Source organism: Carassius gibelio, chromosome B8, assembly GCF_023724105.1.
Source record: "Carassius gibelio isolate Cgi1373 ecotype wild population from Czech Republic chromosome B8, carGib1.2-hapl.c, whole genome shotgun sequence".
NCBI classification, from domain to species: Eukaryota; Metazoa; Chordata; class Actinopteri; order Cypriniformes; family Cyprinidae; genus Carassius; species Carassius gibelio.
Window position 1 is genome coordinate 8,723,299 of NC_068403.1, and position 25,364 is coordinate 8,748,662.

Sequence of the window (25,364 nt, forward strand, 5' to 3'; positions counted from 1 at the left end):
ACTGTTGCCCCTGGACTCACCTGCCCAGACAAGTTACTTCATTAAAAAGTGAAAAACGGCACCATGGGAAAAAGGACTTATACTTTCTCAAACCAAACATTCTCCAAATCCCACAATATCCTTTAGTCATCATCTAATCATCTTGAGAAATATGGTCACATTGATGTTTCCAAAACACTCACATGAGTCATGTCCGATGACAGATTTATGATAATGTCTTACAGATAAAAACACGTAAACAGCGTGTTGCGTGTGTAAAGCATGACACGTATCTTTTCAGGGGCACATTTCTGTCATAATGATACAGCTATCAATACTGTCCGTACATGCAGTCCAAGCAAAGATAAACAATGAGAGTGATGTCACTCCCTCTGAGTGCAGCAAAAGATGCCTGTTGTTTGTTGGTGTAGTCTTTTCACTGATTTGTGTCAAGGCCACAGATTTTACCCCTCACCTGCTTCCCGCTGGATCAGATCGGTTTGACCCTGCTGTGAGACAAAGCTCAGATTATTGAAAACTAAGCCTGCATTCAATGACGCCAAAAGATGATAAATTAACAACGATGATGAATTCATGTCACAATAAGGTCATTGATTCTTCCGAGCCAAGATTGGCTTGAATTGTGACAAAAGTGAATGGCTTGGTTCCCCACTGGCCAGACTTTGCAAAGCAGCTAAAAGTGCAAGTAGTTTCAAAGTGTTTCACTTGTCTTATTATAATTTTGCACTGAGCGATTCCGTGCTGCAATACATCTGTTTTGAAAAATTTGTTGAACAGAGAAAGCCTAAGGGCAAGACATTTTGCCATTAAAGAAAAGGAAGTGCACCTGTTCATGTTCTAAGAAAATATTCTTTGCTCATATTGGTGGGGTGCTATTATTTTGGGGTCATTATGTTCATCATAATTAGTACAAAGTGGTGCAAATCCAATATAGGATAACACTTAATCACCTGAATACAAATAAAATAAAATAATCAAATAAATACGATTTATCCTGTTTCAAAAAATATTACATCCTTTTCTTTTACATATAATTTTCCAGACACTATTGTCTAAAATGCACATAATGGAGGCACTTTCTCTGGAGTAATCTGGTGATCCATGTCTTGATCAAAAGAACAGTGTAACATCGAGCGGGTCGCTGTGGACAGAGCTGTTTTTGACAAGGTAAAGAGGGTGCTGTTTTACGCTACACTTGAGAAATTTTAACCAAAGTATGTTATAGACTTTTCATTAAGATCCTAAAGAAACATATCAATATGACCCCTTTAATTCAAACGTAGTCCACTACAAATGTGCACAATTTGTCCAGTAGGGGGCAGAGAATTTAATTTCTTAATTTCTTAGGATTTTCTGCCCCCTACTGGACAAATATTCATAAAACGTCCTGAGAAACAGAAAAACAGTATGATGTTTCTGTCTACTTAAGTGTGGGCACATCGCCAGTCATAGCGGTCAAACAGGAAGTAGAACTTAGCGATGCCACTACATGCTGAAAGTTGAATAGACAGAATTTAGCGCCTATACAAAATAGGTAGACTTTTAGTAAAAAAAAAAATATTTAGGCTAAAACTATAAATTATTGCAACCAGAGCAATAAAAGCTTTTCATATGGATTTCAGGAACTGTAGGTCCACTGTCTAAATATGTGTAAGATGTTATTTTTTACGGGGTCATGTTTATACATTTTTTTAATGCCAAAAACCCTAGAAATTGAATAAATTTAGTTAAATATCAACACAGTGACTAAACTCATCAGTATATAGGCCTAGAATAAAAAGTGAAATGTGGAGATTTTAAATAAAATATAAATAAAGATAAATATAAAAGCAAAAGAACTTCAGGAATGTTTTAAATATCTAGGGAGTTTTGTCAAATTCTGTAACATTTTCTAACAAACCCTGGTTAATTTCTGACCCTGTAATGCACTGTTCTATGCTATATTAATATTTAACAATACATATGTCACTGGCTTTCTCTTTTTATGTCAAAGGTAATGTATGTGTTGATACTGGAGTACAGTACATCCATGGGGCGTCAGAAAAAAACCCAGTCTACTGAAAAAGTCTGGCCATCTCAACCTGATCCCTGAGATGGGCAAATAAATATTTTACAGTAACGGGGGCATAAAGTAGATGCAAACTCCACCAGATGTGCATATGAAGCTGGAGAGGAAGTTATTCAATACCGTGGTTACAACACAGAAAGAAACCAAGGGTGTGACTGACAGCTTGCAAGACGATGATGAGAAACCATGAATGCAGATGTTTTTGCTTTGGACAAAAAAGACAAAAAAGTCTCTTGACTCCTGGCAGTATTATATCAACATGGGTGACAGTCTCGATGTTGCAGGGAATGATGGGCTGAGAATATGATCTACATTCAGTTGCAATTATTACTCACTAAATGATCCATAGTGTTAAATGTTGTGTCAGTTTAATGTTTCTGCTTGTGGATATGCTGCTGGAGGACTTCCCCAAGATTGTTTGCTGTTGAAAAGAGAAGTTAGTAAGATCAAATGGAATGGATCCTTTTCTGTTTCCCCTCCTCGTAATGAACCTCTCCCTGCTCACACTGAATCTGCTTCTCAAGAAAAAGCCTGCTAGTACCCAGTTTGCATTATCTGTGAGAATGGAGAAGACATGCCAGCTGATCATGTAATTGTGACCATTTCATTTGGTATGTGTTGAGAAGGACTGGGTATTATGAGGATGACGCTGTCTGAAGTCAGCGCATTTATACAGTATATGTAAGAGATCCATTTTGTCATTGCAAATTGAGAGCTTTGTATGTGTTTATGTTTTGAAGGTTATCTAAAACTCTGGTGTCTAAAAGCACTAGCTTCCAGCCTATTCATCCCCTGTATCCCTACCTAGAAAATGGAGGTCATCGATAAGCTGTGATCTTTCAGGAGTAAGAAGAGGCATTCTGGGAAAATTATGTTGGCTCTATTAGCCTCATTTGATGACACGCCTACCTTAGTATCAACCAAAAAAATGCAGTGAAATTTTCAGTAATTTTAAATATATGTTCAATTTAATATTTTACATTTGCATGTATTTGCTTTTATGAGAAATCTGGATCTATACAATTACTCTTAAACATCACTGACTATAATTAATAGGAAAAACATTTAGGAAAACAGCCAAAACCCTTGCTTCAAAGATACAAAATAATATTGATAATAATAATTTGTAGTAGTAGAACTAGCATTATAATTATTATGACTATGACTATTTTCTAATAGCGGAACCATTAGATGTTGCAGCACAAGTTTCCAGGGGAGCATTCTATGCTGATACACTTCGACGCCGGTTGTTGATGTGACCTTCTCCGTTCTAAAGTGTTCTGCTATTATCTTCTTACACTTATGAAAATATTTACTACGTAACTGTTGCAAGTGTTGCGGATTTTATGGTCATGGCTTTAAATACAATTGGCCAGCCTTGCAAGAGTATATTTAGGTACGTTAAGTAGTGAACTGACAGCACATTGAGTTCTCTCATCTCTGATGTAGTGTGGTAGTCAATGTGTTTTCGTTTTTAAAGCTGTGTGTTAGTCTTAAACAAAGCCAGAGTGACTCATTTGAACCCTTTAACATATTGTTTGTCCTCATTAAAAATGTATAAGACCTTCTCATGGAAGGATTTTGGTTTCTTAACTATTTCCTTAGTGACAAATGATCTGACTTTTAAGTGATTGAGGTGCTGAAGTTACAGTGATTGTATTATTTTTTCGATTAGCTGCAGCTAGCATAAAAATAATCAGTGATGCTCAGAAATGTTTACATTTGTAATGTCCTTTTATTATTTTGAACAGGTGTCTTCAGGCTGTGGTCACCCACAGGTGTTTGCAAGCAACATCCACATTTCACACTACAGTCTTTCAGTCAGACTCCAACAGAACGTGTGTGGTCCGCTTCGGGAGGCAGAAGTATGAGAGGATGTATCCCGTTCTGTTGGTGAGACCTGATGGATCCACCATCAACATCAGATATAAAGAGCCCAGAAGAATAATGAAGGTTAGTGGATTATATTCCAGTTTCCAAGCTTTTTTTGTTGAAGGTACCCTACACACTTCAACCAAAAAGTCTAATTCTGCTGTTATTCACTCGATATCATGTTGATGGTCTTTTTTGATGTGGTAGATAAACGGAGAATTATTTTGAAGAACTGTTATACAATGGTAGTTTAAAATGTTTTAAAAAAGGTCCTAGGGTGAGTGTTTTGAGTCAGTTATCAACAGTTTTTCATGTATTTTATTTTTCCTCCCAGATGCCCGTGGACATCACCACCCTCTCAGAGGAGGAGAGGAAAATCAGGATGCGGAAAAGAGAACCAAAGAGGGCAGCAAAACAGAAATTGGATGATTTTGAGGATGATTTCAAAGTTGATGATTACAGCAAATTCTGGAAGAAGAAATAAATGGACTGATATTCAGATTATTCATGTTGTCTCACATGTAAAATATAGCAATTTATACATTCACCCTGCAATTAAAAAGTCTTCAAATGTTTGTCATTCTCTGATTTCTTTCTTTATTTTTAAATTGGGGCTAAATTGCATTTTTTTTTTCATAAGTATTCTTAAAAGCAAGTATCCTTTATGGAATTAATTCATTTAGATTATTATGTTAAATGAAACAACAAAATTATTTATTTTGTAAATAAAGGCATGCAATTGTTTTTCTAGACCGTAAACTGTTAACTTTAAAATATATTAGTTTACAGCATCCTCACTTGGTAATGTATAGCTGTCATATAATGCATAACTCTCAGTATTGCATTCTCAGCATTCTTTGAAACAGGCTGATTAATTATTAATCAAGTTAGCACCTGCTTCAAAGTTCACACTTTTGCCTCAGGCATTGTACAAAATGCCAGCTTCACCTGAACTCGTAACTGGCACCCCAGAGCCCGAGGTGCCCAGGAAGTTTACTTTGGAAGCTGCAGATATTGCTGTGGTTGTGGTCTACTTTGTGTTTGTGTTGGCAGTTGGAATATGGGTAAGTAAAAGCTGCCTGGTAATATTTGCATTGATTTAAAGAATTCCGCATGCCTAATTCTTGATGCAGAGATGGAACTGCTGTGTTTTTGATTTGTAGTCTTCAGTCAGAGCCAACCGTGGGACAGTCGGTGGATACTTCTTGGCTGGACGATCAATGACATGGTGGCCAGTGAGTTTGTTTTGCGTTTACTCAATAATGAAGCTGGAGAGTTTATTTTGTGGATGTCTACAAGGAAGCATCTTGATTTTACTGGAATTACAACCAGGAAAGCAGAAATAATAAATCAACCCAGACTCTTAAGAGAACTGATTTCATGTAAAAACATTATGAAGTGTGTGTGTTTCATGTTAAATTAAATTAAATCATATACAACAGTTATAAACAAATTATACACTGAACAAAATTACAACACTTTTGTTTTTGCCCCATTTTTCACTCAAAGATCTAAGACTTTTCTTCTATGTACACAAAAGGCCTATTCCTCTCAAAATTTGTTCACAAATCTGTCTAAATCTGTTTAAGTGAGCACTTGTCCTTTGCCGAGATAATCCATCCACCTCACATGTGTGGCATATCAACATGCTGATTAGACAGCATGATTATTGCACAGGTGTGTCTTAGGCTGGCCTCAGTAAAAGTTCACTCTAAAATGTGAAGTTTTATCACAGAGCACAATGCCACAGATGTCACAAGTTTTGAGGGAGCATGCAATTGGCATGCTGACTGCAGGAATGTCCACCAGAGCTGTTGCCAGTGAATTTGAATTGTTCATTTCTCTACCATAAGCCATCTCCAAAGGTGTTTCAGAGAATTTGGCAGTACATCCAACCGGCCACACAACCGGAGACCACGTGTAACCACACCAGCCCAGGACCTCCACATCCAGCATCTTCACCTCCAAGATCGTCTAAGACCAGCCACCCGGACAGCTGCTGCAACAATCAGTTTGCATAACCACAAAATTTCTGCACAAACTGTCAGAAACCGTCTCAGAGAAGCTCATCTGCATGCTTGTCATCATCATCGGGGTCTCGACCTGACTGCAGTTCGTCGTCGTAACCGACATGAGTGGGCAGTTGCTCACATTCAATGGCATCTGGTACTTTGGAGAGGTGTTCTCTTAACGGATGAATCCATCCCGGTTTTCACTGTACAGAGCAGATGGCAGCCAGCGTGTGTGGCATCGTGTGGGTGAGTGGTTTGCTGATGTCAACGGCGCTGTGGATCGAGTGACCCACGGTGGCAGTGGGGTTATGGAATGGGCAAGCGTATGTTATGAACAAAAAAAACACAGCTACATTTTATTGATGGCATTTTGAATGCCCAGAGATACTGTGACGAGATCCAGAGGTCCATTGTTGTGCCATTCATCAACGACCATGTTGCAGCATGATAATGCACAGCCCCATGTTGCAAGGATCTGTACACAATTCCTGGAAGCTGAAAACAACATTTGGGATGCTCTGGATTGGCGTATATGACAGCGTGTTCCAGTTTCTGCCAATTTCCAGCAACTTTACACAGCCATTGAAGAGGAGTGGACCAACATTCCACAGGTCACAGTCAACAACCTGATCAATTCTATGGGAAGGAGATGTGTCGCACTGTGTGAGGCAAATGATCACATCAGATACTGACTGGTTTTTGGACCCCCCCCCCCCCCAATACAGTAAAACTGCACATTTTAGAGTGTCCTTTTATTGTGGCCAGGCTGAGGCACACCTGTGCAATAATCATGCTGTCTAATCAGCATCTTGATATGCCCCACCTGTGAGGTGCATGGATTATATCGGCAAAGGAGAAGTGCTCACTAACACAGATTTAGACAGATTTGTGAACAATATTTAAGGGAAATAAGCCTTTTGAGTACATAGAAAATGTCTTAGATCTTTGAGTTCAGCTCATGAAAAATGGTGCAAAAAAAAAAAGAGTTGGGTTTATAATTTTGTTCAGTGTATTTACAGAAGATTCATATTTAATGTGAAGACATGTCTCTTTTATTTAGATTTGAGAGTGTTTTCTCAGTATGTCTTTCGTGTTATGTTTCAACAGATCGGAGCCTCTTTGATGTCGAGTAACGTAGGCAGCGGTCTGTTCATTGGATTAGCAGGAACAGGAGCTGCAGGGGGACTCGCAGTTGGGGGATTCGAGTGGAATGTATGGCATTCCTACACGCTTTCAGTGTTGTTACAGTAATTACTGATTGCACTAGAGAGATTGTTGTCTTAAGCGAATCAACTGTTTGACAGTTATATTGCATCGCATGCTGAAACAAAACAAGTGTGATGCTCTTTAGGCAGCATGGGTCCTCATTGCCTTGGGCTGGATCTTTGTGCCTGTGTACATTTCTTCTGGAGTAGTCACAATGCCAGAGTATCTGAGGAAGAGGTTCGGGGGTCAGCGCATCCGAATCTACATGAGTGTGCTGTCTCTCATCCTCTACATTTTCACCAAGATATCAGTAAGGCTCCTTAGATTAACACATGTAAATTAAGTATTATTAAATAAAACAATCCAGTATAGTTGTAATAGTGTAATGTACATGTAATAGAGTGAATCATAATCATAATTCTGTTCTTGCCAGACAGACATTTTTTCAGGGGCTTTATTCATCCAGGTGTCCCTGGGGTGGGACCTGTACGTCTCCACTGTTGTGCTGCTAGCTGTCACTGCACTATACACTATAGCTGGTAATAAGTCAACACATACATTTCTTACATTTTAGATAAATTGTGCCTAAATGTGATTCTAGTTCAGGTGCTTTAATTGATGGCTTGTTTTAATGCAGGTGGGCTTACAGCAGTAATCTACACTGATGCCTTACAGACTGTCATCATGGTAATAGGAGCATTCGTCCTCATGTTCATAGGTATAGATCTCTGGTTGATGAAATGTTATAGTTTCATTAATTATTCCAGGGTGAGTACAGTGATTCTTTTCAACTGAATTTTCCCTGTCAGCATTCGACAAAGTTGGCTGGTATGAAGGTTTGCTGGTTCAGTATGAGAGAGCTGTACCTGCTATCATAGTTCCCAACACCACTTGTCATCTTCCTCGGTCTGATGCCTTCCATATCTTCAGAGATCCGGTGACAGGAGACCTTCCTTGGCCAGGCCTGATTTTTGGACTCACTGTTCTGGCCACATGGGTGTGGTGCACAGACCAGGTGAATTTAAAATACTGCAGATTTTAGCATGAATTCATATTCATCAGGGGATTTCACAAATGTTTCTCTTTAAACTCGCAAGCAATTGCATATATTTCTTGTTTGAAGGTGATAGTGCAAAGGTCTCTCTCTGCCAAAAACCTGTCCCATGCCAAAGGTGGTTCGGTACTCGGTGGCTACCTCAAGGTCTTTCCTATGTTCTTCGTCGTTATGCCAGGAATGATCAGCAGAGCTCTCTACCCAAGTACTACTCAGTCATTCTTTGCATTTCCCTTAATCTATCGTCTGGATTTAAGAAAGATATTACCTGAACATTTATTAAACCAATGAAAATGGGGGTCATGGACTATCCACACATTTTCTGGTAAATAGTGTGATACAATGTTTGTACATTTTCTAGATGAAGTAGGATGTGTGGATCCTGAGGAGTGTATGAAGATCTGTGGGGCCAGTGTGGGCTGCTCTAACATTGCCTACCCAAAGTTAGTTGTGGAGCTCATGCCAATGGGTATGACAACCTAATGTTTTCATCAGAATAATCATATGTGCTGCTTATATATATATATATATATATATATATTATATATATATAAGCTCCTTTTGGCATAAAAGAAAAATCGATCATTTTGACAAATACAATGTTTTTTGGACATTGTTAAAAATAAACCACAGTGACTTAAGATACAATTTTATTTATAAAATAAAATAAATGTAATGCATAAATTGTCAAATATGTTGCCTGCTACATCAGAGATTTTTAGAGCAACAATGATGTTGTTATGCTAATACAGGTTTTTCTTTCCCTGTAATTGTGTTGTAGGTTTGAGAGGTCTGATGATTGCTGTAATGATGGCAGCACTCATGTCCTCTCTCACCTCTATATTCAACAGTAGCAGCACTCTGTTCACCATGGACATATGGCAACGGATCCGGCCCCGGGCCACTGAGAGAGAGCTCATGGTAGTGGGCAGGTAGGCTGCGAAATGCTTTGTGGAAAAAACTTTGGAACACTTTAATTTGTAAAATATTTTTCAGAAAATAAACAGAAGTATCTAAAAGAAGTGAATGCTACTAGTTCAATGAAGATACCCAGGAACTAGTTCTAACTAGTTCAACGAAAGTGGAAACAGTCCACCACCAATTCCACCAAGTGGTTTAGCCACATCAGAGTGGTTTTGTCGGCCCCGTTTAGGGCCGATAAAAAAACTATTGATGTGCAAACTGTCAAATTAAAATTAAAAACAGTTGTCCTTTTCCAAAATATACACTTTTATTTCACTAAAGAGGCGGAGTCTACTGGCTCGTCTTAATTGCTGCTGTTTATTTACCTCCACAGGGTGTTCATTTTATTTCTAGTGGCCCTGAGCATTGTGTGGATTCCAGTCATTCAAACAGCCAATAGTGGACAACTGTTTGACTACATTCAGGCCATTACTAGCTACCTGGCACCTCCCATCACCACAGTGTTCATTATGGCTATCTTCTGGGGGCGAGTAAATGAACAGGTGAATTAATTAACCTTTTTTTTTTGTGCCTGTGCAGTTAAATTTAAATTTAAAATGCATTGCCCATAACACTTGATGCAGTTTTGAAACATTCAAGTCAAGTTTCTTTTTATCTTGCACAGGGTGCTTTTTGGGGTCTGATGGTGGGACTAGTGGTGGGCACTGTGAGGATGGTAATGGAATTTGTGTACAGCACCCCATCATGCGGAGAATCAGACCTGCGTCCTGCCCTGCTGAAAGATGTGCACTACCTGTATTTTGCACTTATCCTGCTTGCACTGACAGCTCTGATCATCACAGCTGTCAGCCTCTGCACTGCACCTATTCCAGAGCAACATGTAACTATGAACCACAATCCAAATGCATACACATTTAAATAAACATTTATATCCATTTGTATACAAAACTTACAAAAAAAAAAAAAAAAGAGAGAGAGAGAGAAAAATGCTGCATGCCCAGTTACTTGGGGTCTATCCATGTACTACGCTTAATTGGTACATTTAAAAAATGTACATATTACAGACTAATTCCACTAGTTTTTAATTTGAGTGGTTTTAATTTAAATGTATTTTATTTATATCTCCCCTATTAATTTTCACAAAAATACGTTTTTTGCTCCTTACAGTACCGAATCAACATGTACATTGACTGCTTTAATTTTTAATTAATTTACTTAGGCAATACTTATTCATTTATTTACTTATTTATTTTTAATAGCATTAGAAACAGCAAAAAAAAAAGCTATATATACCCGTATTTTTCTGATTATAAATCGCACCTGAGTATAAGTCCCATCAGTCCAAAAATACGTCATGATGAGGAAAAAAACATATAAGTCGCACTGGACTATTAGTCGCATTTATTTAGAACCAAGAGAAAACATTACCGTTTACAGCCGCGAGAGGGCGCTCTATGCTGCTTAGTGTGTAGACTACAGGAGCACTGAGCAGCATAGAGCGCCTTCTGGCGGCTGTAGACGGTAATATTTTCTCTTTATTAATTTTTAGTTCATTTCTCTTGGTTCATGTCAAAATAATTTTGATAAGTCGCACCTGACTATAAGTAGCAGGACCAGCCAAACTATGAAAAAAAGTGTGAAAATACGGTAATGTATTATTTATTTATAAATTGATAATGCTTGATTTCAATAGTCCAGTTTGACATTCTGTTAATTAGGGTCAGTAGAATAAACTGGTATATACTTCCAAAGTTACTTATGGTCAGTAGAATGTCTGTTAGGGGCCATCAAAGTAACAGATATTAAGCAGATGGTCTGATACTAATACACTAGTAATACTGTAGTGGACATGTAGTGACAATGTTAATTGTAGTTAGTTGAAGGTCTAAAGTAGACTATCAAAATAAAATGTTACTTTATATATATTTGTAAGCAAAAAACTATATTAACAGTGATATTTTAGGAGAAACAGACACTGAATATGAGCAAATATAAAGAACTAATATTTCATTTTAGCTTGTTCGTTTGACCTGGTGGACAAGACACAGTAAAAGGGAGCGTGTAGAGCTGGAAGACCCCTGGACTAGAGGGTCCAGACCAGCAGGCTCTGATCCCAGCACTACAGAGTCAGAGGGGTCAGATGAGGATACGCCTGCATGGTGGAAGCGTGCTGGAATGTGGCTGTGTGGTCTGTCCCATGCGGCTAAACAAGAGCTGAGTGAGGAGGAACGGCAGGCTCTGGAAAGGAAACTCACCAGTATTGAAGAAGACCACACCTGGAAGACTGTCTGCAATGTGAATGCCCTCATTTTACTCACTGTCAATGTCTTTCTCTGGGGGTACTTTGCATGAATGTACTATAAAGAAACTCACCAATACTGATGAAAAACACATCTGGTTGTTGGCAGTTACATGCCCTAATTTTATTTACTGTAAATGTTTTGTTTTTTTTTCGCTTTATGTAAAATAAAAGATGGATGTGATTTTTAGCTGTTATTTTGGTATGTTTTTTTTTAAAGGGTCAGATTTTGAATTAACCTTTAATTTTAATAAAACACATTTTAAAAGCAGTTCGCTGTCCCACTGATAATAACTAAACATACTGTAGTAATGCATGCTGTGTCATAATGACACATAACTTAAGATGCCTTGTAATCCTTCCCGCCCAGGGGTGGGGCCTCACCAGGCTGCAAATTACTTTTATTGCACACTCATTGTTTTATTATAACTTATTTTGAAATAATTTAACTTATTTAATTATTATTTTTATTTATTTATTTCACTTATTAACGCTAAAAGCTTCAATATTTCTTATTTTAGTTTGTCCCTTTTTTTCATTATTGACCATGCAGTGTAGAAGTAAATGGATACCTAATGTGCTATTTGGGATTCTTCTTGATTCTATAAATAAAAAAAGCCTGAAAGCCAGTAGCTTTGTTAGCATTCTGAAGAAGAGGCAGAGGAAGTTTCGTTCTACATGGGGTCCTTTGAATATTGTGCTGGACAATAGGGGGCCTCAGAAAGGTTGACCGTGGCTTTGATTCACTCGTCCGATCCACGTCGAGCTGATCCTGGCCAGGTTTTCCTAACGCAACCATCCATATTCTTATTGTGGGCGTGAAACTCTCTGCTCTAACCACCTCCTCTCTACTTGAATGAACTGCAAGTGCAAAGTCATATTACACTCACTGTTTAGTGCACTTGAGAGAGAGGGAAACGTACCCGAGGGCATTCTACGGTTAATAGTTAAACAGACAACACTTGTTTCCAGTCACCGATTTTCACGGACAATGGAGCCTCATGTAAACGCGAAGCGGCTTTTTAATCACGCGACAACACTGAAGCTTCACACGGGGAATTTAGTCAACCGCAGTCGACTTAAGAAGAAATGTCCGTCTTCACCCAGTGAGGAGGTAACGTTATAAGTGTGACATGAGTTTGCTGTGTTAATGTGCACCTTGGTCCATTTCGGCAGCACGAGTATGACGTTTTATTGTGTGTTATTGCTAGGTGAATGAGTCCAGCCTCGGACATCCCAGTATTTATGTTTATAAGATCGTCGTTGCTTTTGTGAAGTCCGGTTCTTTTTTTAAGCATCGACTCCTACGGACGGTTCGTTCACCGAACCGGTTCGCAGAATCATTTGAGAAGTCTTTCAGGTTTTCCTAGACGTCCGCACGCATGGTTTACAAAAAAAAAGTGTTAAATACATGTTTTCAATGTAAATTTTGAAACATGAGTTGTTTTAGTTGTATACACTTGATTTTGTGTATATTTGTGTTGTATTTGGATTATATCACGAATAGCCTAGTTATACGTTTAATCGACATACTGTCAATTCTTTTCGAAAACAAAAAATGGTTATAAGGTTATTTTGTTTATGTTCCTGCATAACGTTTTGAAACCGAAAGCTTTGCGAATCGATTCAGTCGAGTCATTAAGATCGAGTCGGCTCACAATAACGATTCCGTGGCTTAAAGATATGATCCGTCTGCTTTCATTAATGACGTCAATGACCAGCTTTGCCTCGTGCTGCTCATGACATGCCACTGTATGCAAAATGTGGTGAGAAATTGAAATGCATCGCACTGTTATTGCATTCACGTTCAAATGGCCAGGACTTTGCCGTCCTTGTGCATACAAGCAATGCTTCTGTCAAAGACTCACTAGACCTGTCACATAAGATGTACATAATTGACCCTCACCCGTCCTAGGCGATCTGTGTTATTTTTATTGTATATTGTTGGGAATATCTTCTTAATTAGGTTATTTCAATCTGTTTACCACGTTTGTGTGACTTGTACCAAAATTTTGAATAATATACACTACTGTTCAACAGATTGAGGTCACTAAGGTTTTTAAATACTTTAACTCCTTTTAAAAGTATTTAATTTAAAATACTTCAAAGTTAATGCTTATTTAGCTGGTATATAGTAAAATGTGACAGTTAATATTTCTATTTCAAATAAACATTGTTTTTTTGTTTTTTAAATGTGACCTGACTTGACATACTGGAATGAAGAATGGTGCAATGTCATGCTGATTGATGTCTTCTAATCTCAACAGATGAATGACAAATGACTTTGCATTTTATATAGCTAAAACCTCTCTGACATCCCATCATAAAATTGAGGCGTATTGTTCAAGCCCACACAAGTGTATTAAACACTTAAAAAAGTAATGTTTAAACATGTAGGCTAATACGTGTAGATTGTATTGCAAGATTATAATAGAATGTTAATGATGTCTTGCTGTCTTAAATCGTTTTGCTCAACAGGGTGTTTCTACACTATATATAATTTTTTTTCATTTTATTTCATGTTTCTATTTCCCGTTTAATTATTAACAACACAAACACACTGTTGTTCAAAAGTTTGGGATCAGTAAGACTTTTAATATTTTTGAAAGACGTCTCATGCTCATCAAGGCTGCATTTAAAAAAAATACAGAAAACATTAATATTGCAAAATATCTTTACAATTTAAAATAACTGGTTTATATTTTTTATGTACTTTAAAATATAACTTATTCCTGTGCTGCAAATCATCCATTACTCCAGACTTCAGTGTCACACAATCTTACAAAAATCAGTATGCTGATTTATTATCAATGTTGGAAACGTTGTGCTGCTTAATTTTTTGAATAAAAAGTTAAAAAGAACAGCATTTATTCAAAATATTAATATTTTCTAACAATATTTTTCAAAATTTGACTATCACTTTTGATCAATTTAACACATATATTACTATTATTCATTTAATAATTATTTCTTAAAAAAAGAAATTACCCCAAGCTCATGAAGGGTAGTGTATTTATATTGTTACAAAAGATGTCTGTTTTGAATAAATGCTGTTCTTTCATTAGAATTTCTACAGATGATATATAATGTTTGATACATTATTAAAATACATTATTAAATTATGTACTCTTTTTATTTCTTTTTTTGACTAGACTTTTCTAAAAGCCTATAGGGCCAAAAGCCAAAAGTGTCTATGAATATAAATATTGTGAAATGTTTTGGAAAGACTGCCAAGATGTTGTATTTATGTTTCATAATTTGAATGTTTTTCTATGTTTTCTGAATCCACAGCTGCAAGACTGCATCCAAGGCACACTGAGCGAGTGGTTTGCTGCAGTGTCGTCATCTCTTGACTCTGTAAGACCTTGCACGATATTCATAAAAAGAAAAAGGAAACCTTGAGAACTTATAAACAAGCCGTTTTAAGCTAAACAAACGTCATCTTTGACATGTCAAAGATTTCAGTAATCAGACCCACTGAACATAAACAGTTGAGCGCTCTGTGGACTGTGGGAAAACAAACCATCTGCCTCTTTTGCACCATTAAAGCATATATAGGCAGTGGGATGAAAAGATAGTTGTTATGGTGATTGTTCATGGGGCCACTGTGCCTCTGCTCTGGCTCTTTCTGCCATTGTCAGCGAATCTGCCTGAGAGCTCAGCAAGTAGAGAGTAAAGGTCTTAGCACACAAAAGCTGAGGCTTATTGATGCATTCCTTTCATACAGTCCATTAACAAGGTGTCTAATGTTTTCACATGCAAAGGAAAGTGAGGTCCATAGACACAAGATTGCCAAAAAATTATGCAACTATAATGCATAATCCAGTAAGTGACTGGATACTTTCCATGAGAGCATGGTTTTGCGATTACCTTTGTTTTTCTTCTCAGGAGCTTCCCAGCACTCTGGACTGCACTATTCCCGAAAACACAGAGGCCATCACTCCAGAGGAGAGAGAGGAGCTGAAAGTGTCTGGTGAGGATTACTGATCCTCAATGCATTAAAGAATGCTGTTGCAGTGAATGTACATGTTATTAAATATGTTTAAATGTCTTTACAGTCAAGCTTTTTCTCACTGAGTCGGACTGTTCATCCATCAGAAGTGCGGTGGACATGGGTAAGTTCTGTTTAATGTGATGCTGTATATATGAACATTATTATGTTCAATAAGGTAAAACTATTTATGTAGATTTAGTGCAAACTTGTTACCCTGATCTTACTGATTTGAGCATACTAAGAGAGTATTTGAGATGTTTAAGGCTCTAAGAAATGTATGAAAATTAGTACTGAAAGGGCTCACATTCTATATATATACAATGGATAAAATAAGTATTGATCACCATTTTTCCCAGTAAATATTTTTCTAAATGTATTGCTAACATAAATTTTTCACCAGATGTCGGTAAAAGCCCAAGTAACCCATACATACAAATAAAACAAAACACATAAATTGTGTAAAAAAAAAATGTAACAACTTATGTCTTTATTGTCACTTTTTAGCAATTCAATGCATCCTTGCAGAAAAATTATTATTCAGATTTTTTTATTTTTATGAACCCAAATGTTTGAATGGTAGTGTATGTGAATATTAATTTCAGGTGATTTGACCATAACCCCCTCTCCTCTTCTCTGTGTTGTTCAGCTTGTCTCTCGTTAGGCGTATCTCAGTTGGACTCTGTGATCATTGCTCCACCTCCTCTCCCCGAGGGTGAGGCACAGATGCTGACCCACCTGCAGCCGCTGTGGGAGGAACTGGAAAGTCTTGTGCACAGCCAGAAGATCGCTGCCATCGGCACGTCCGACTTGGACAAAACTCTTCTAGAGCAGCTGTATAACTGGGCTCAGGTCTGCTGTGAGTGTGCATTCCTTCTGCACATCACAGAATAATTGATTATTTACAATGCATTTTTGTGCTCTTTCACGCTATGCAGGTAAAGCCAAGTAGTAATCAGGTGAATCTGGCCTCGTGCTGTGTGATGCCTCCAGACCTCACTGCATTTGCTAAAGAGTTCGACATACAATTGCTTACACACAATGACCCTAAAGGTGTGTATTTTATGCTGAGTCATTGAGCTCATTGACTGCATGTGTGAACTGGCTCGGCAGTTTAAGTATCAAACTGCATGAGCAGCAGCACAGGAAATCTCATGATGCCAATATATTTTCTTGTCTCTAGAGCTAATCAGTGCAGGAGGCTTCCAGGAAGCTGTGCAGGGGAGCAGTAAGGACCTGCAGGTGGATGATTGGAGGCTGGAGTGGGTCTTACGGTACTCCATCATAGTCAAGAGCAGAGGCATCATAAAAGCAAAAGGCTACATTGTTCATGCTAAAAAGGGCAACAACCTTTAACATATCCAGTTCGAACAGGGCACATAAAAATGTAGGGAGCTACTAAATTTTTACAGTCATTTTACAGGCGTTTTTTTTTTTGTCAAGACTTCTTTGAATCTGAATTTTCAATAGAACAAAAATTCACTCACTTTTTCCTCATGATTTAGAATATTTAGACAGCTACCTGTTCGGGTAGATAAATACAAAGTGCCTCTTGTTTTCCTGACCTGGCCTGGTTTAACTCTCTGTACAAAACAATGGTTGATAGGACAAGATGCTTCAAATACCATAAGATTGTTTTATTAAACATTTTCTGTTTTATTTTAAAAAGTTAACCACTTTTTTTTTAAAAAGAGTGGGCCACATAGTTGTATTTTTCACTTTCAATTTTAATGTCAAATTTTGAGTCCTGCTGGCATGTAAAGTTTGTCTAATTTATTTTGATCCATGCTTTGCTTGGAATGTTATCTAAATGTTTTCCTAGCTGTTTTCAACAGATGATTCTATCTCTTTTGCATCCCTTTGTAAACAAAATGACTTGCTTATCTGATAAAAAGAAATATTCAAATATGTGACTGTATGGGAGGCTGTAAACATGCATGGCATGAACGGCATTAACTCATTGTATATAAGAACACTGGAAAATTCCACACTTGGAGGAAAATAATGATTATAGTTCCAGTATCCAACGAATAGTCAGAATATATATTTTTACCTGTGTTATTTATTCATTGTAATGACGATTCATTTTGGAGCCAATCATATAATACAGTTTTTTCTTTCATGTACTGTACATGTACTTACTATTTTCCCATACTGTGTTAAACATTTTTAATGTGGTAAACTTCGGAATTGAAAAACGAAACATGGACTGGCATTGGGTTTCTTTCATTTCAGTGTTTATATGTTAGATATACGCGATATCCTGAGACTTAACGCACAATAAAATTGTATTTTATTAATTAATGAATGAATAAATTGTAATACTGTTTCAATACAAAAATCCATATCATTATTTGCAACTCGCCCAACGCTCAAAACTGCTCAACGACGCTTTCCTGCATCAATTCGTCACGCCTGCGCATCCGGAGAACGCGTGTCGTCAGCGGGAGTGCGTCAAACGTCATCATCGTGGCAAGATGGTGGCCACCAGAAGAGGAACGCGCGTGGGCTCCCCTGTGAAAAATACTAGCGATGAAAACTCAGGAGCCACGGTATGTAGGATACTTGAGCAGTTTAGTCTATATATTCCCCGGAAGCGCCAGTGTGTGTTTGTTATTGCAGTGTTGTATGTATTCATGAGTTCAAATGAGTCGCTGCATGTGTCCATACATGCCCGAGCAACTCAGAGAAACTTGTTGACTAACGTTACCTTTTTGAATACGAACGTGATTTGTTAATGTCGTCTATTCGTATTTTTACGTCGTCAGTTTTGCATTCTTCTTCGAGTTGAGAGTAATGTAAACAAATAAGAAACAAATCACACCTTGTGATCCTGTTGTGAACAACATCTTGTCAGCCCCACCATATAACGTTACATAAACATAAATTAGAATTAGTTTTCTATAAAGTGACCATTTGTTTTGGGTGAATTGTAAGTATTTTCATCCTTTCTGGCAAAGCACGTGATCATTTAAATATTTTAAAAGTTTATTAATAAAACCCTCATGCAACCTTTAAATTGTCATTGGTCAGTCCGTCACTGAGCAATGCCTGCTGTTATTTCTTTCTTGATATGTTTAATTTCATTAATTTCAAATAAATGAATAAGTAAAGCCAAACTTTTGACTCGTTGTGTCTGACTAGATTTAAAATTTTAGTGCATATCAATTGGAGCTTTACGATTCTGGATAAAATGAGAATCAAATTTGTGTGTCTAAAATAGAGATCACGATTCTCACATGATTCTGAACTAAACAAAATAATGTGACAAAATATTATTGCTGCAGTCGATTGAAAAGCGTTTAATGCATTTGAATGAATTAATAAACTTTTTAATATGTATTGAATACACCAATTCTTTATATTAAAATTATGAAAAACTACTTTGAATGGTTCAATGACTCATAAATACTTCACTTGTTTCGTTACTGGATGATTTCAGTAAGTCAGCATTTTTGGACAAATCTCTTGAAAGACTAATTCAATGACAGTTTTTTTTTTAACAGTCACTTTAAAAAAAAAATCGACACATACCTTATTTGATGCACCTGTTACTTTCAAAAGAGGATTTGCTCTTTTTATATTGCTGTTATAGACATCAGTGTTTATATCTGAACTGTAAACTTTTATCCCAGAATTTCGGTGTTAATATGAATGACCATAAGACCAAATTAATTCTGTGTAGTTGAAAAGACTGTGAAGCTGTTTTCTTATCCAAACATAGTAAAATGCAGCACAAACGCAGATTTGAATGTTCTGGTATGAGTTTTAATGGTTTAATAGACAAGGGCGAATCATTGTCATTTGAAAATGGGATTGCATGGGAGTTTAAATCAAGATTGCGATCTTTTACAGATCAATCACTATACATTATGTATTTTTTATGCTCTAACATCAACGTAAATGTGTGTAACATTATTCTGATAAGGAATCCTCAAATAATCTGAAGCAAATATCCTCGTTCTCACAGCAGCCTACTCCTTCGACCAGAAAAACACGGCGCAGAACGCTAATGGAGGAAAACCAGTCCCAGTCTGAACTTGCAGACGACTCCCAGCCAGATGAGCCGAAGGATGACCGTACTGCCTCCTCCTCAATAGCTAGTCCGCTCAAGCGAGAAACTAGAAGATCCACACGTCTCCTTGCTGACAAAAAGGAACCAAACTCTACCAATGAAGCTGATGTGTCTGAGTCAGAGTCCTGCTGCTCTGTAGTTTCTGAGGTGCAGGCGACACCCAGAACCCGACGGAGGACTGCAGTCAGGGAAAAGCCCACTGTGCAGGACGAGGCATCTGAAGTTGAATCCTGCTCATCTGAGGTCTCTGCGACCCGTTCTCGCAGAGCTCCATGCAGCCTGAGAAAGCGTGTTCTGACTTCAGCTGCTACAAAAGATGCCGCAAAGAATGATGATGATGATCCCTCAGGGGACGAGTCCTGCAGTTCTGCTGTATCCTTCACTACAGCTATGGACACTCGTCGTATAACAAGGAGCCATCGGAAGACTGCTGTTCCTTCTGCAGAAGCAGATTCATCTGGACCAGAGTCATGCTCCTCCAGCGTTTCTGGCCTTCATGGCTCTGCGGTCCGGAGATCTGCTCGAAACCAGAAGGTCAAGCCGACCCAGCCGATCCCTTTGAGCTTTGAGGAAACCACAGACACCCCTTCTTCTCCAGTGTCCAAGAAAAGAGGCCATAGGAACAAGGTTGATGAGGAAAATGAGTCAGACGGATGCAAGTCTGGTCCTAGCACGAGTCCGTTGAGATCCACCAGGCGTCAAACCAAACCTAGTGAGTCCGATTCAGAATCGGTAGCTACTGATGTCTGCCATAATCAGGGGAGCCCAAGCCTTCAAAGAGGAAGGGGGACTCCTTGTAGTAGCCGAACTGGGTCTTCTAGTAGTACCTCTGCGGTTCCTGTAACCAGGGCAAGAAGTAAAGCAAAAGTGAATTCTGATGTAGGTGACACTGTTACAACTGTTGCTGCCATGCCTGAGGAACTGGGTGAGGAGCATGAACCTCATCCTGAAAGTTTTCCAGTACATGATGGTGATAAAGCTGAAGACACAATAGAACAGTTGGATAGAACTGTGACCATGGACACCAGTGAAGCTCAAGAATCCATCATGATTGAGGAAAGCGCTGAAGATACCACTCTAGTTCTTGATCAGGATGAGGCCATCGAGATGCAGGGACCCCAGAGCTTCTCGCAAGATGTTGAGGGGGTGGAGGACAGTGGAACTGAAATTCTGACACTTCAAGAAAAACCAGTGGATGAAACGTCTTCTGCGGTAATTGAAGAGCCTGAAGATGTTGCCATGGAAAGTGATGAGCTTGTGGAGATGAGCCAAGTTGTTCCAAATCAAACATGTACTGAGTCTGTTAATGAGGATCTGGTAGACACCACCGTAGAAGATCCTGTGTCAACTGTGGTTGAGGAACATGAGAACAAGATTGAGTGCGAAAAGAAAGGTGTAATCGTTTATGAGGAAGCTAATTATTCTGTAATATTGAATGACCTTGAAGGCTCTTCTACAAGCTCACACACTGAACCAAATTTGATCACCACAGAGGAAATATCCAAGGAACTTCCTCCCCAGGAAAAAAGGATCAGTTTACTCGACAGCAGTGAGGATGAAGACAGTGCTGATGAAGGTCTGTCTTCAGAGGAGGAAGGTTGTTCACAGAAAGTTGAAGATGATGTCATGCACCCTGATGGAAATCAGGCGTCAGAAAAACCAGAGGCACATGGTGATGGACTGTTTGTCATAGACACTAAACCTGGACTACGGTCTGAGAAACAGTATTATGTTGATGCCAAGCAAACAGAGGAAGAGGATGAGGAGGATTTTGTTGATGAGGAAGATGAGGATGACGATGAAGATTCAACTGTGCTGTTCACTTCCAAAAAGCCTCTGTAAGTTTTTTTTTCTTCTCATATTGGTTTAATTAAAAAAAAAAAATTAAAAACATTTAAATATTTGTAACGATTCAATATTTACTTGATGTTTATATTATATTTAGTCTGAAAGTGTTTTTTCTCGCTCAGTATACAGCTATCTAGTGCCATTGACACGGGTCTGAAAATGAAGGAACTTGGTGGTTTGTACATCAGTTTTAATGGCAACAACCCAAAGAGTCTTTCCAACAGTTCGAAAACTCAGAACAATCCAGATGAGGTAAATAATAATCATTTATTCGATGAAACATTGACTGTATTTTTTTTTTCAGTGTCGTAAGCATTTCAAAGCATTTTGTGGAGATGTGAACGCTTATTGAAGCTCAAGTGCAAAATGTTATTGAAGCTAAAATGTTGTTTTCATTTTGTAGTTGCTGAAAAAGAGTGTTATCGTTCCGGATTTTGAGAAAAAAGATTCAGTTCCTCCATACAGTGAATCAAAGCATGCTACTAAACTCAAGCGCAAGGTGAGTACGCCAGTTCTTGAACAAATGGATGGTCTTACATTTTGTATCTGCTTGAAGGGAAATCCGTTTTAGTTTTTAACTTGTATTAATTCATCTTGAAACCTTAAACTATTGTTCAAAAGTTTGGGGTCAGAGTATGATTTTAGTAAAATGTAAAAAAATAAATAGTGGTCGAACCGATATGTGTTTTCTGACAGCCAGTTCCTATATCTTGGAAAGCAGGGGGGTCCATAGCCAATATAATTTATGTTTTTTTAAATTCATATTTAAGAAATTTGAAATCATTTGACAATGGATTAAAAAATAAATGTGTAAAAGAAACATACTTTAAATGGCAAAGTATTTTTCACTAATAAATATTTAATAAAAATATAATTAAAAAGGAAGTAAACACTGTAACCAACAGGACACACAGTATTCTGGGAAGTTTGTGTGCACTTACATACAGCACACATAGAAAATTACATGAATATGACAGTGGGCGAATGCATAAAGCACAGCATAATTTGAAATCACGAGTTTAAAGTTGAAAGCATTTAATTCACGCGGACCAACTGTCATGCAGAGAACACACGGTCATGCTAGATAAAAATGCACACTTAACAAGATCTCACAGCTGGATTAGACGAAGTTTGCAAGGTTTGTGAAATTAAATGTTAATTAGTCATTCAAAGATTTGTTTAAATTACATAAATGTGTATTTGCTTAATGTTGACCGCAAACGCGAAAGTATTATGTTTGCCTTTCTATTACTAATAGGCATAATAAAAAGAAATCGTTATAATATTTTCTGTATACATTAATTCCTTTAAATATTCTATCTGATTATTAGACAGAGTTCTATCCGTATTAGACAGAACTGTTAACAATGAAGGCGAACAAGAGGGAGAGCGTGAGCAGTGTGGCCAACTAATTTTCAGGGAAAGTTGCTATAGACAGATCGTTTTGTTGCTAAAAGTTGCTAAATGACATTGTGACGTAATTGCGCCATGACGTCATTATGTAATCGCAATGCAAAACTACATAGATATTATTTGAAATGCTAATTTAAATTTGTTTGTAAAATAAATACACACACAGCATTTTTTAAATGAATACAAACAACACTTTTTTTTCACAGATTTATTTTTATATTTAAATACAACATTGATATTGAACATTTAAACACTTTTGAACAATTACATTTTATGTAGGCTATTTTCCTTTTAACCAGTGAAACTACACATGAACTGAACAATTAAAGCCCTGTCGTAGTTAAAATGCTACCTAAATGATCAACAGTTAAACAAGCTAATAACAAGGTGTATCAGTACATTAACTTTTAGGCTATATTGAACAATTGCAGCTAGCATCTTAACTTATCTTAACAAGCCCTTTTTGAAGTGCTAATGGTACTTGTGTAGGAAATTCTAAATTTGTCCTTTTTTTTAAAAATTGTGCTTGCTAACCAAAAAATTGTACTCTGAACTTAATGGGCCCTATTTTAACGATCTGAAACGCAAGTGTCAAAGCGTAAAGCGCAAGTAAGTTTGTGGGCGGGTCTCGGCGCTGTTGCTATTTTCCCGGCGGGATAAATGGCTCTTGCGCCCGGCGCAAATCTAAAATGGGTTGGTCTGAAGTGGCTTCATTATTCATAGGTGTGGTTTGGGCGTAACGTGAAATAAACCAATCAGAGCGTCATCCAACATTCCCTTTAAAAGCAGGTGCGCAAGTTCCATTATGGATTGCTATTATTATGGCGTATTTACCAGGCGCACGCCAGGAGCGGTTCACAGCCGAGGAGACTGATGTTCTTGTAAGAGCAGTGAAAGACAGAGAAGTTGTGTTGTATGGGGATGGGAGAAACCCACCCAAAATAGCGTCGGTTAAACAGGTGTGGGAGGAAATAGCCACAATTGTTTCATCGATTTTTTTTTCCTGGTTCTTGACGGACAAACCAATTTGTCAGATGTCCTTATATACATATATGACCTCAAACATGTCTGATCCTTAATTACTACAATTAGCCTGAATAATTTGTAAGCTAGATTTATGCCTATTTTTTCACATCTTCGTGGCACACCACAATGATTTCCGTCATCTCATGTGTTAATATTTTTTTATTGTAACAATTTATGATTTGCAAAAATAACTGTTGCATCTGTGTAGATTACATGAGCAAAGTATATGCGCGTTGTGCACGCTATACATTATGGTCAAGCATGCGCCCTTAAAATAGCATAATGAACAACGCGCAACGCGCCACTGACTTTAGACTAGGTTTTTTCTGGTCAGTGGCGCAATTGTTTAATGGAACAGCAAAATAGCACCAGGGATTGTTTGCGCCGGAACACGCCTCCTTTTTTGTGCTGAACCGCCCAGGGAGCGCAAGTTCATTCACTAGTTTAGCGACGTGCTTCTGTGGAGGGAAAAGCGCGCTTTGCGCGGGTGCAAAATAGGAATGACACATGCGTCGGTGTACAAAGTCAATTGCGCTGGGTGCAAGATAGGGCCCAATGAGTTTAAATTATTTTGCTAAAAATGTGAAATGCGTGCATGCTACTGCCCCACCCCCACTTGTTGTCTTTTGTCTTCTGGTTTTTACAGCTATTTCCACAGCAATCTTAAGGAATTATGAATCAACCGCTCAGTCTATTTAGCTAGCTTTTATGTGTGCCATTTTGATTAGAGTCACGTTGCTAAAAGTTGCCAAATAAATGTTAAAAATTGCTAAATTTGTTGCTAGGTGCTTTTTGGAAAAAAAGTTGCTAGTGTAGTCTGAAAAGTTGCTAAATCTAGCAACAAAATTGCTAAATTGGGAACACTGAGCGTGAGCACTGTGTATTCAGGCACAGCCGCTCTCAGTGCCATCAAAATAAAAGTCCCGCCTCGAACACATCGGCTAAGCAGAAAAACTTATCGAACAATGCAGATATTTGAAAAATAGCAAATATCGGGCGTTATATTGACCTGAGAATGTGTTAAATTGATCAAAAGTGAATGCTACAAAAGAGTTATTTAAAAATGTATGATACATTTATGCTACAAAAAAAATCTAACTGTTATATAAGTGTATAGAACAGTACATTAGAATGAATTCTGAAGGATCATGTGACACTGAAGACTGGATTAATGTTGAAAATTAAGTTTTGTCATTGCAAGAATAAATTACATTTTAAAATACATAAACATAGGAAAGTAATTTTAAATGGTAATATTTCTCAAAAATATAATTGTTTATTTTACTATAAATGTAGCCTTTGTGAAATAACTTAGACACAAGTGTACAGTATGTCACTTTAAATCTTCAATACTAAAGAAATGGTTATGATTTCTGGAAAAGTTTGTAATGCTCATGCTTTTGATTACATCAGGGTTTTATAAGCAATGAACTAATCTTATTTGTCTCATACAGGCGGAAAGAGAAAAGACAACTGGTGATGGCTGGTTCAACATGAGAGCTCCGGAATTAACAGAAGAGCTCAAAAACGACCTGAAGGCACTTAAGATGCGCTCCGCTATGGACCCAAAGCGCTT

General features: G+C 37.7%; 5 protein-coding genes across 5 annotated transcripts in view; all 5 read left to right on the forward strand.

The window, feature by feature from the left end:
• Positions 1-1,962: 1,962 nt before the first annotated feature.
• Positions 1,963-3,005, forward strand: paox1 (polyamine oxidase (exo-N4-amino) 1). The gene is given in 9 exon segments (XM_052564305.1): positions 1,963-2,056; positions 2,059-2,118; positions 2,121-2,205; positions 2,207-2,362; positions 2,436-2,476; positions 2,479-2,679; positions 2,809-2,898; positions 2,901-2,961; positions 2,963-3,005. Coding segments are annotated over 9 exon segments (831 nt in total).
• Positions 3,006-3,263: 258 nt separating this feature from the next.
• mrpl55 (mitochondrial ribosomal protein L55) lies at positions 3,264-4,515 on the forward strand. The gene is made up of 3 exons (XM_052563921.1): positions 3,264-3,464; positions 3,820-4,021; positions 4,275-4,515. Exons 1-3 carry the CDS (start codon positions 3,415-3,417, stop codon positions 4,422-4,424), a joined length of 402 nt encoding a protein of 133 aa, XP_052419881.1. The 5' UTR covers positions 3,264-3,414; the 3' UTR covers positions 4,425-4,515.
• A 326-nt stretch (positions 4,516-4,841) lies between these two features.
• slc5a9 (solute carrier family 5 member 9) lies at positions 4,842-11,700 on the forward strand. The gene is made up of 13 exons (XM_052562577.1): positions 4,842-5,004; positions 5,104-5,175; positions 7,060-7,164; positions 7,304-7,468; positions 7,592-7,697; positions 7,796-7,876; positions 7,968-8,173; positions 8,282-8,417; positions 8,574-8,681; positions 8,994-9,144; positions 9,510-9,678; positions 9,801-10,016; positions 11,153-11,700. Exons 1-13 carry the CDS (start codon positions 4,876-4,878, stop codon positions 11,486-11,488), a joined length of 1,980 nt encoding a protein of 659 aa, XP_052418537.1. The 5' UTR covers positions 4,842-4,875; the 3' UTR covers positions 11,489-11,700.
• A 592-nt stretch (positions 11,701-12,292) lies between these two features.
• gclm (glutamate-cysteine ligase, modifier subunit) lies at positions 12,293-17,629 on the forward strand. The gene is made up of 7 exons (XM_052563667.1): positions 12,293-12,549; positions 14,727-14,792; positions 15,324-15,408; positions 15,494-15,550; positions 16,076-16,278; positions 16,365-16,479; positions 16,610-17,629. Exons 1-7 carry the CDS (start codon positions 12,427-12,429, stop codon positions 16,780-16,782), a joined length of 822 nt encoding a protein of 273 aa, XP_052419627.1. The 5' UTR covers positions 12,293-12,426; the 3' UTR covers positions 16,783-17,629.
• Positions 17,630-17,776: 147 nt separating this feature from the next.
• dnttip2 (deoxynucleotidyltransferase, terminal, interacting protein 2) overlaps positions 17,777-25,364 on the forward strand; it is a 9,380-nt gene continuing 1,792 nt past the window's right edge. Inside the window, exons 1-5 of the mRNA XM_052564306.1 lie at positions 17,777-17,978; positions 19,397-21,339; positions 21,472-21,601; positions 21,753-21,848; positions 25,243-25,358. Of these exons, the coding sequence (XP_052420266.1) occupies positions 17,904-17,978; positions 19,397-21,339; positions 21,472-21,601; positions 21,753-21,848; positions 25,243-25,358 (2,360 nt within the window). The 5' untranslated portion in view covers positions 17,777-17,903. The remainder of the gene's footprint in view (positions 17,979-19,396; positions 21,340-21,471; positions 21,602-21,752; positions 21,849-25,242; positions 25,359-25,364) is intronic.

Bases quoted from the DNA above. Each gene is read 5' to 3' on its own strand.
- slc5a9 (XM_052562577.1), top strand. From the start codon at position 4,876: ATGCCAGCTTCACCTGAACTCGTAACTGGCACCCCAGAGCCCGAGGTG. The intron at 5,005-5,103 runs GTAAGTAAAAGC...TTTGATTTGTAG, and splicing joins TGTTGGCAGTTGGAATATGG to TCTTCAGTCAGAGCCAACCG. The intron at 7,877-7,967 runs GTATAGATCTCT...TTTCCCTGTCAG, and splicing joins ATTCGTCCTCATGTTCATAG to CATTCGACAAAGTTGGCTGG.
- mrpl55 (XM_052563921.1), top strand. From the start codon at position 3,415: ATGGTCATGGCTTTAAATACAATTGGCCAGCCTTGCAAGAGTATATTT. The intron at 3,465-3,819 runs GTACGTTAAGTA...TATTTTGAACAG, and splicing joins CCTTGCAAGAGTATATTTAG to GTGTCTTCAGGCTGTGGTCA. The intron at 4,022-4,274 runs GTTAGTGGATTA...TTTTCCTCCCAG, and splicing joins AGCCCAGAAGAATAATGAAG to ATGCCCGTGGACATCACCAC.
- gclm (XM_052563667.1), top strand. From the start codon at position 12,427: ATGGAGCCTCATGTAAACGCGAAGCGGCTTTTTAATCACGCGACAACA. The intron at 15,409-15,493 runs GTGAGGATTACT...ATGTCTTTACAG, and splicing joins AGAGGAGCTGAAAGTGTCTG to TCAAGCTTTTTCTCACTGAG. The intron at 16,480-16,609 runs GTGTGTATTTTA...TCTTGTCTCTAG, and splicing joins TACACACAATGACCCTAAAG to AGCTAATCAGTGCAGGAGGC.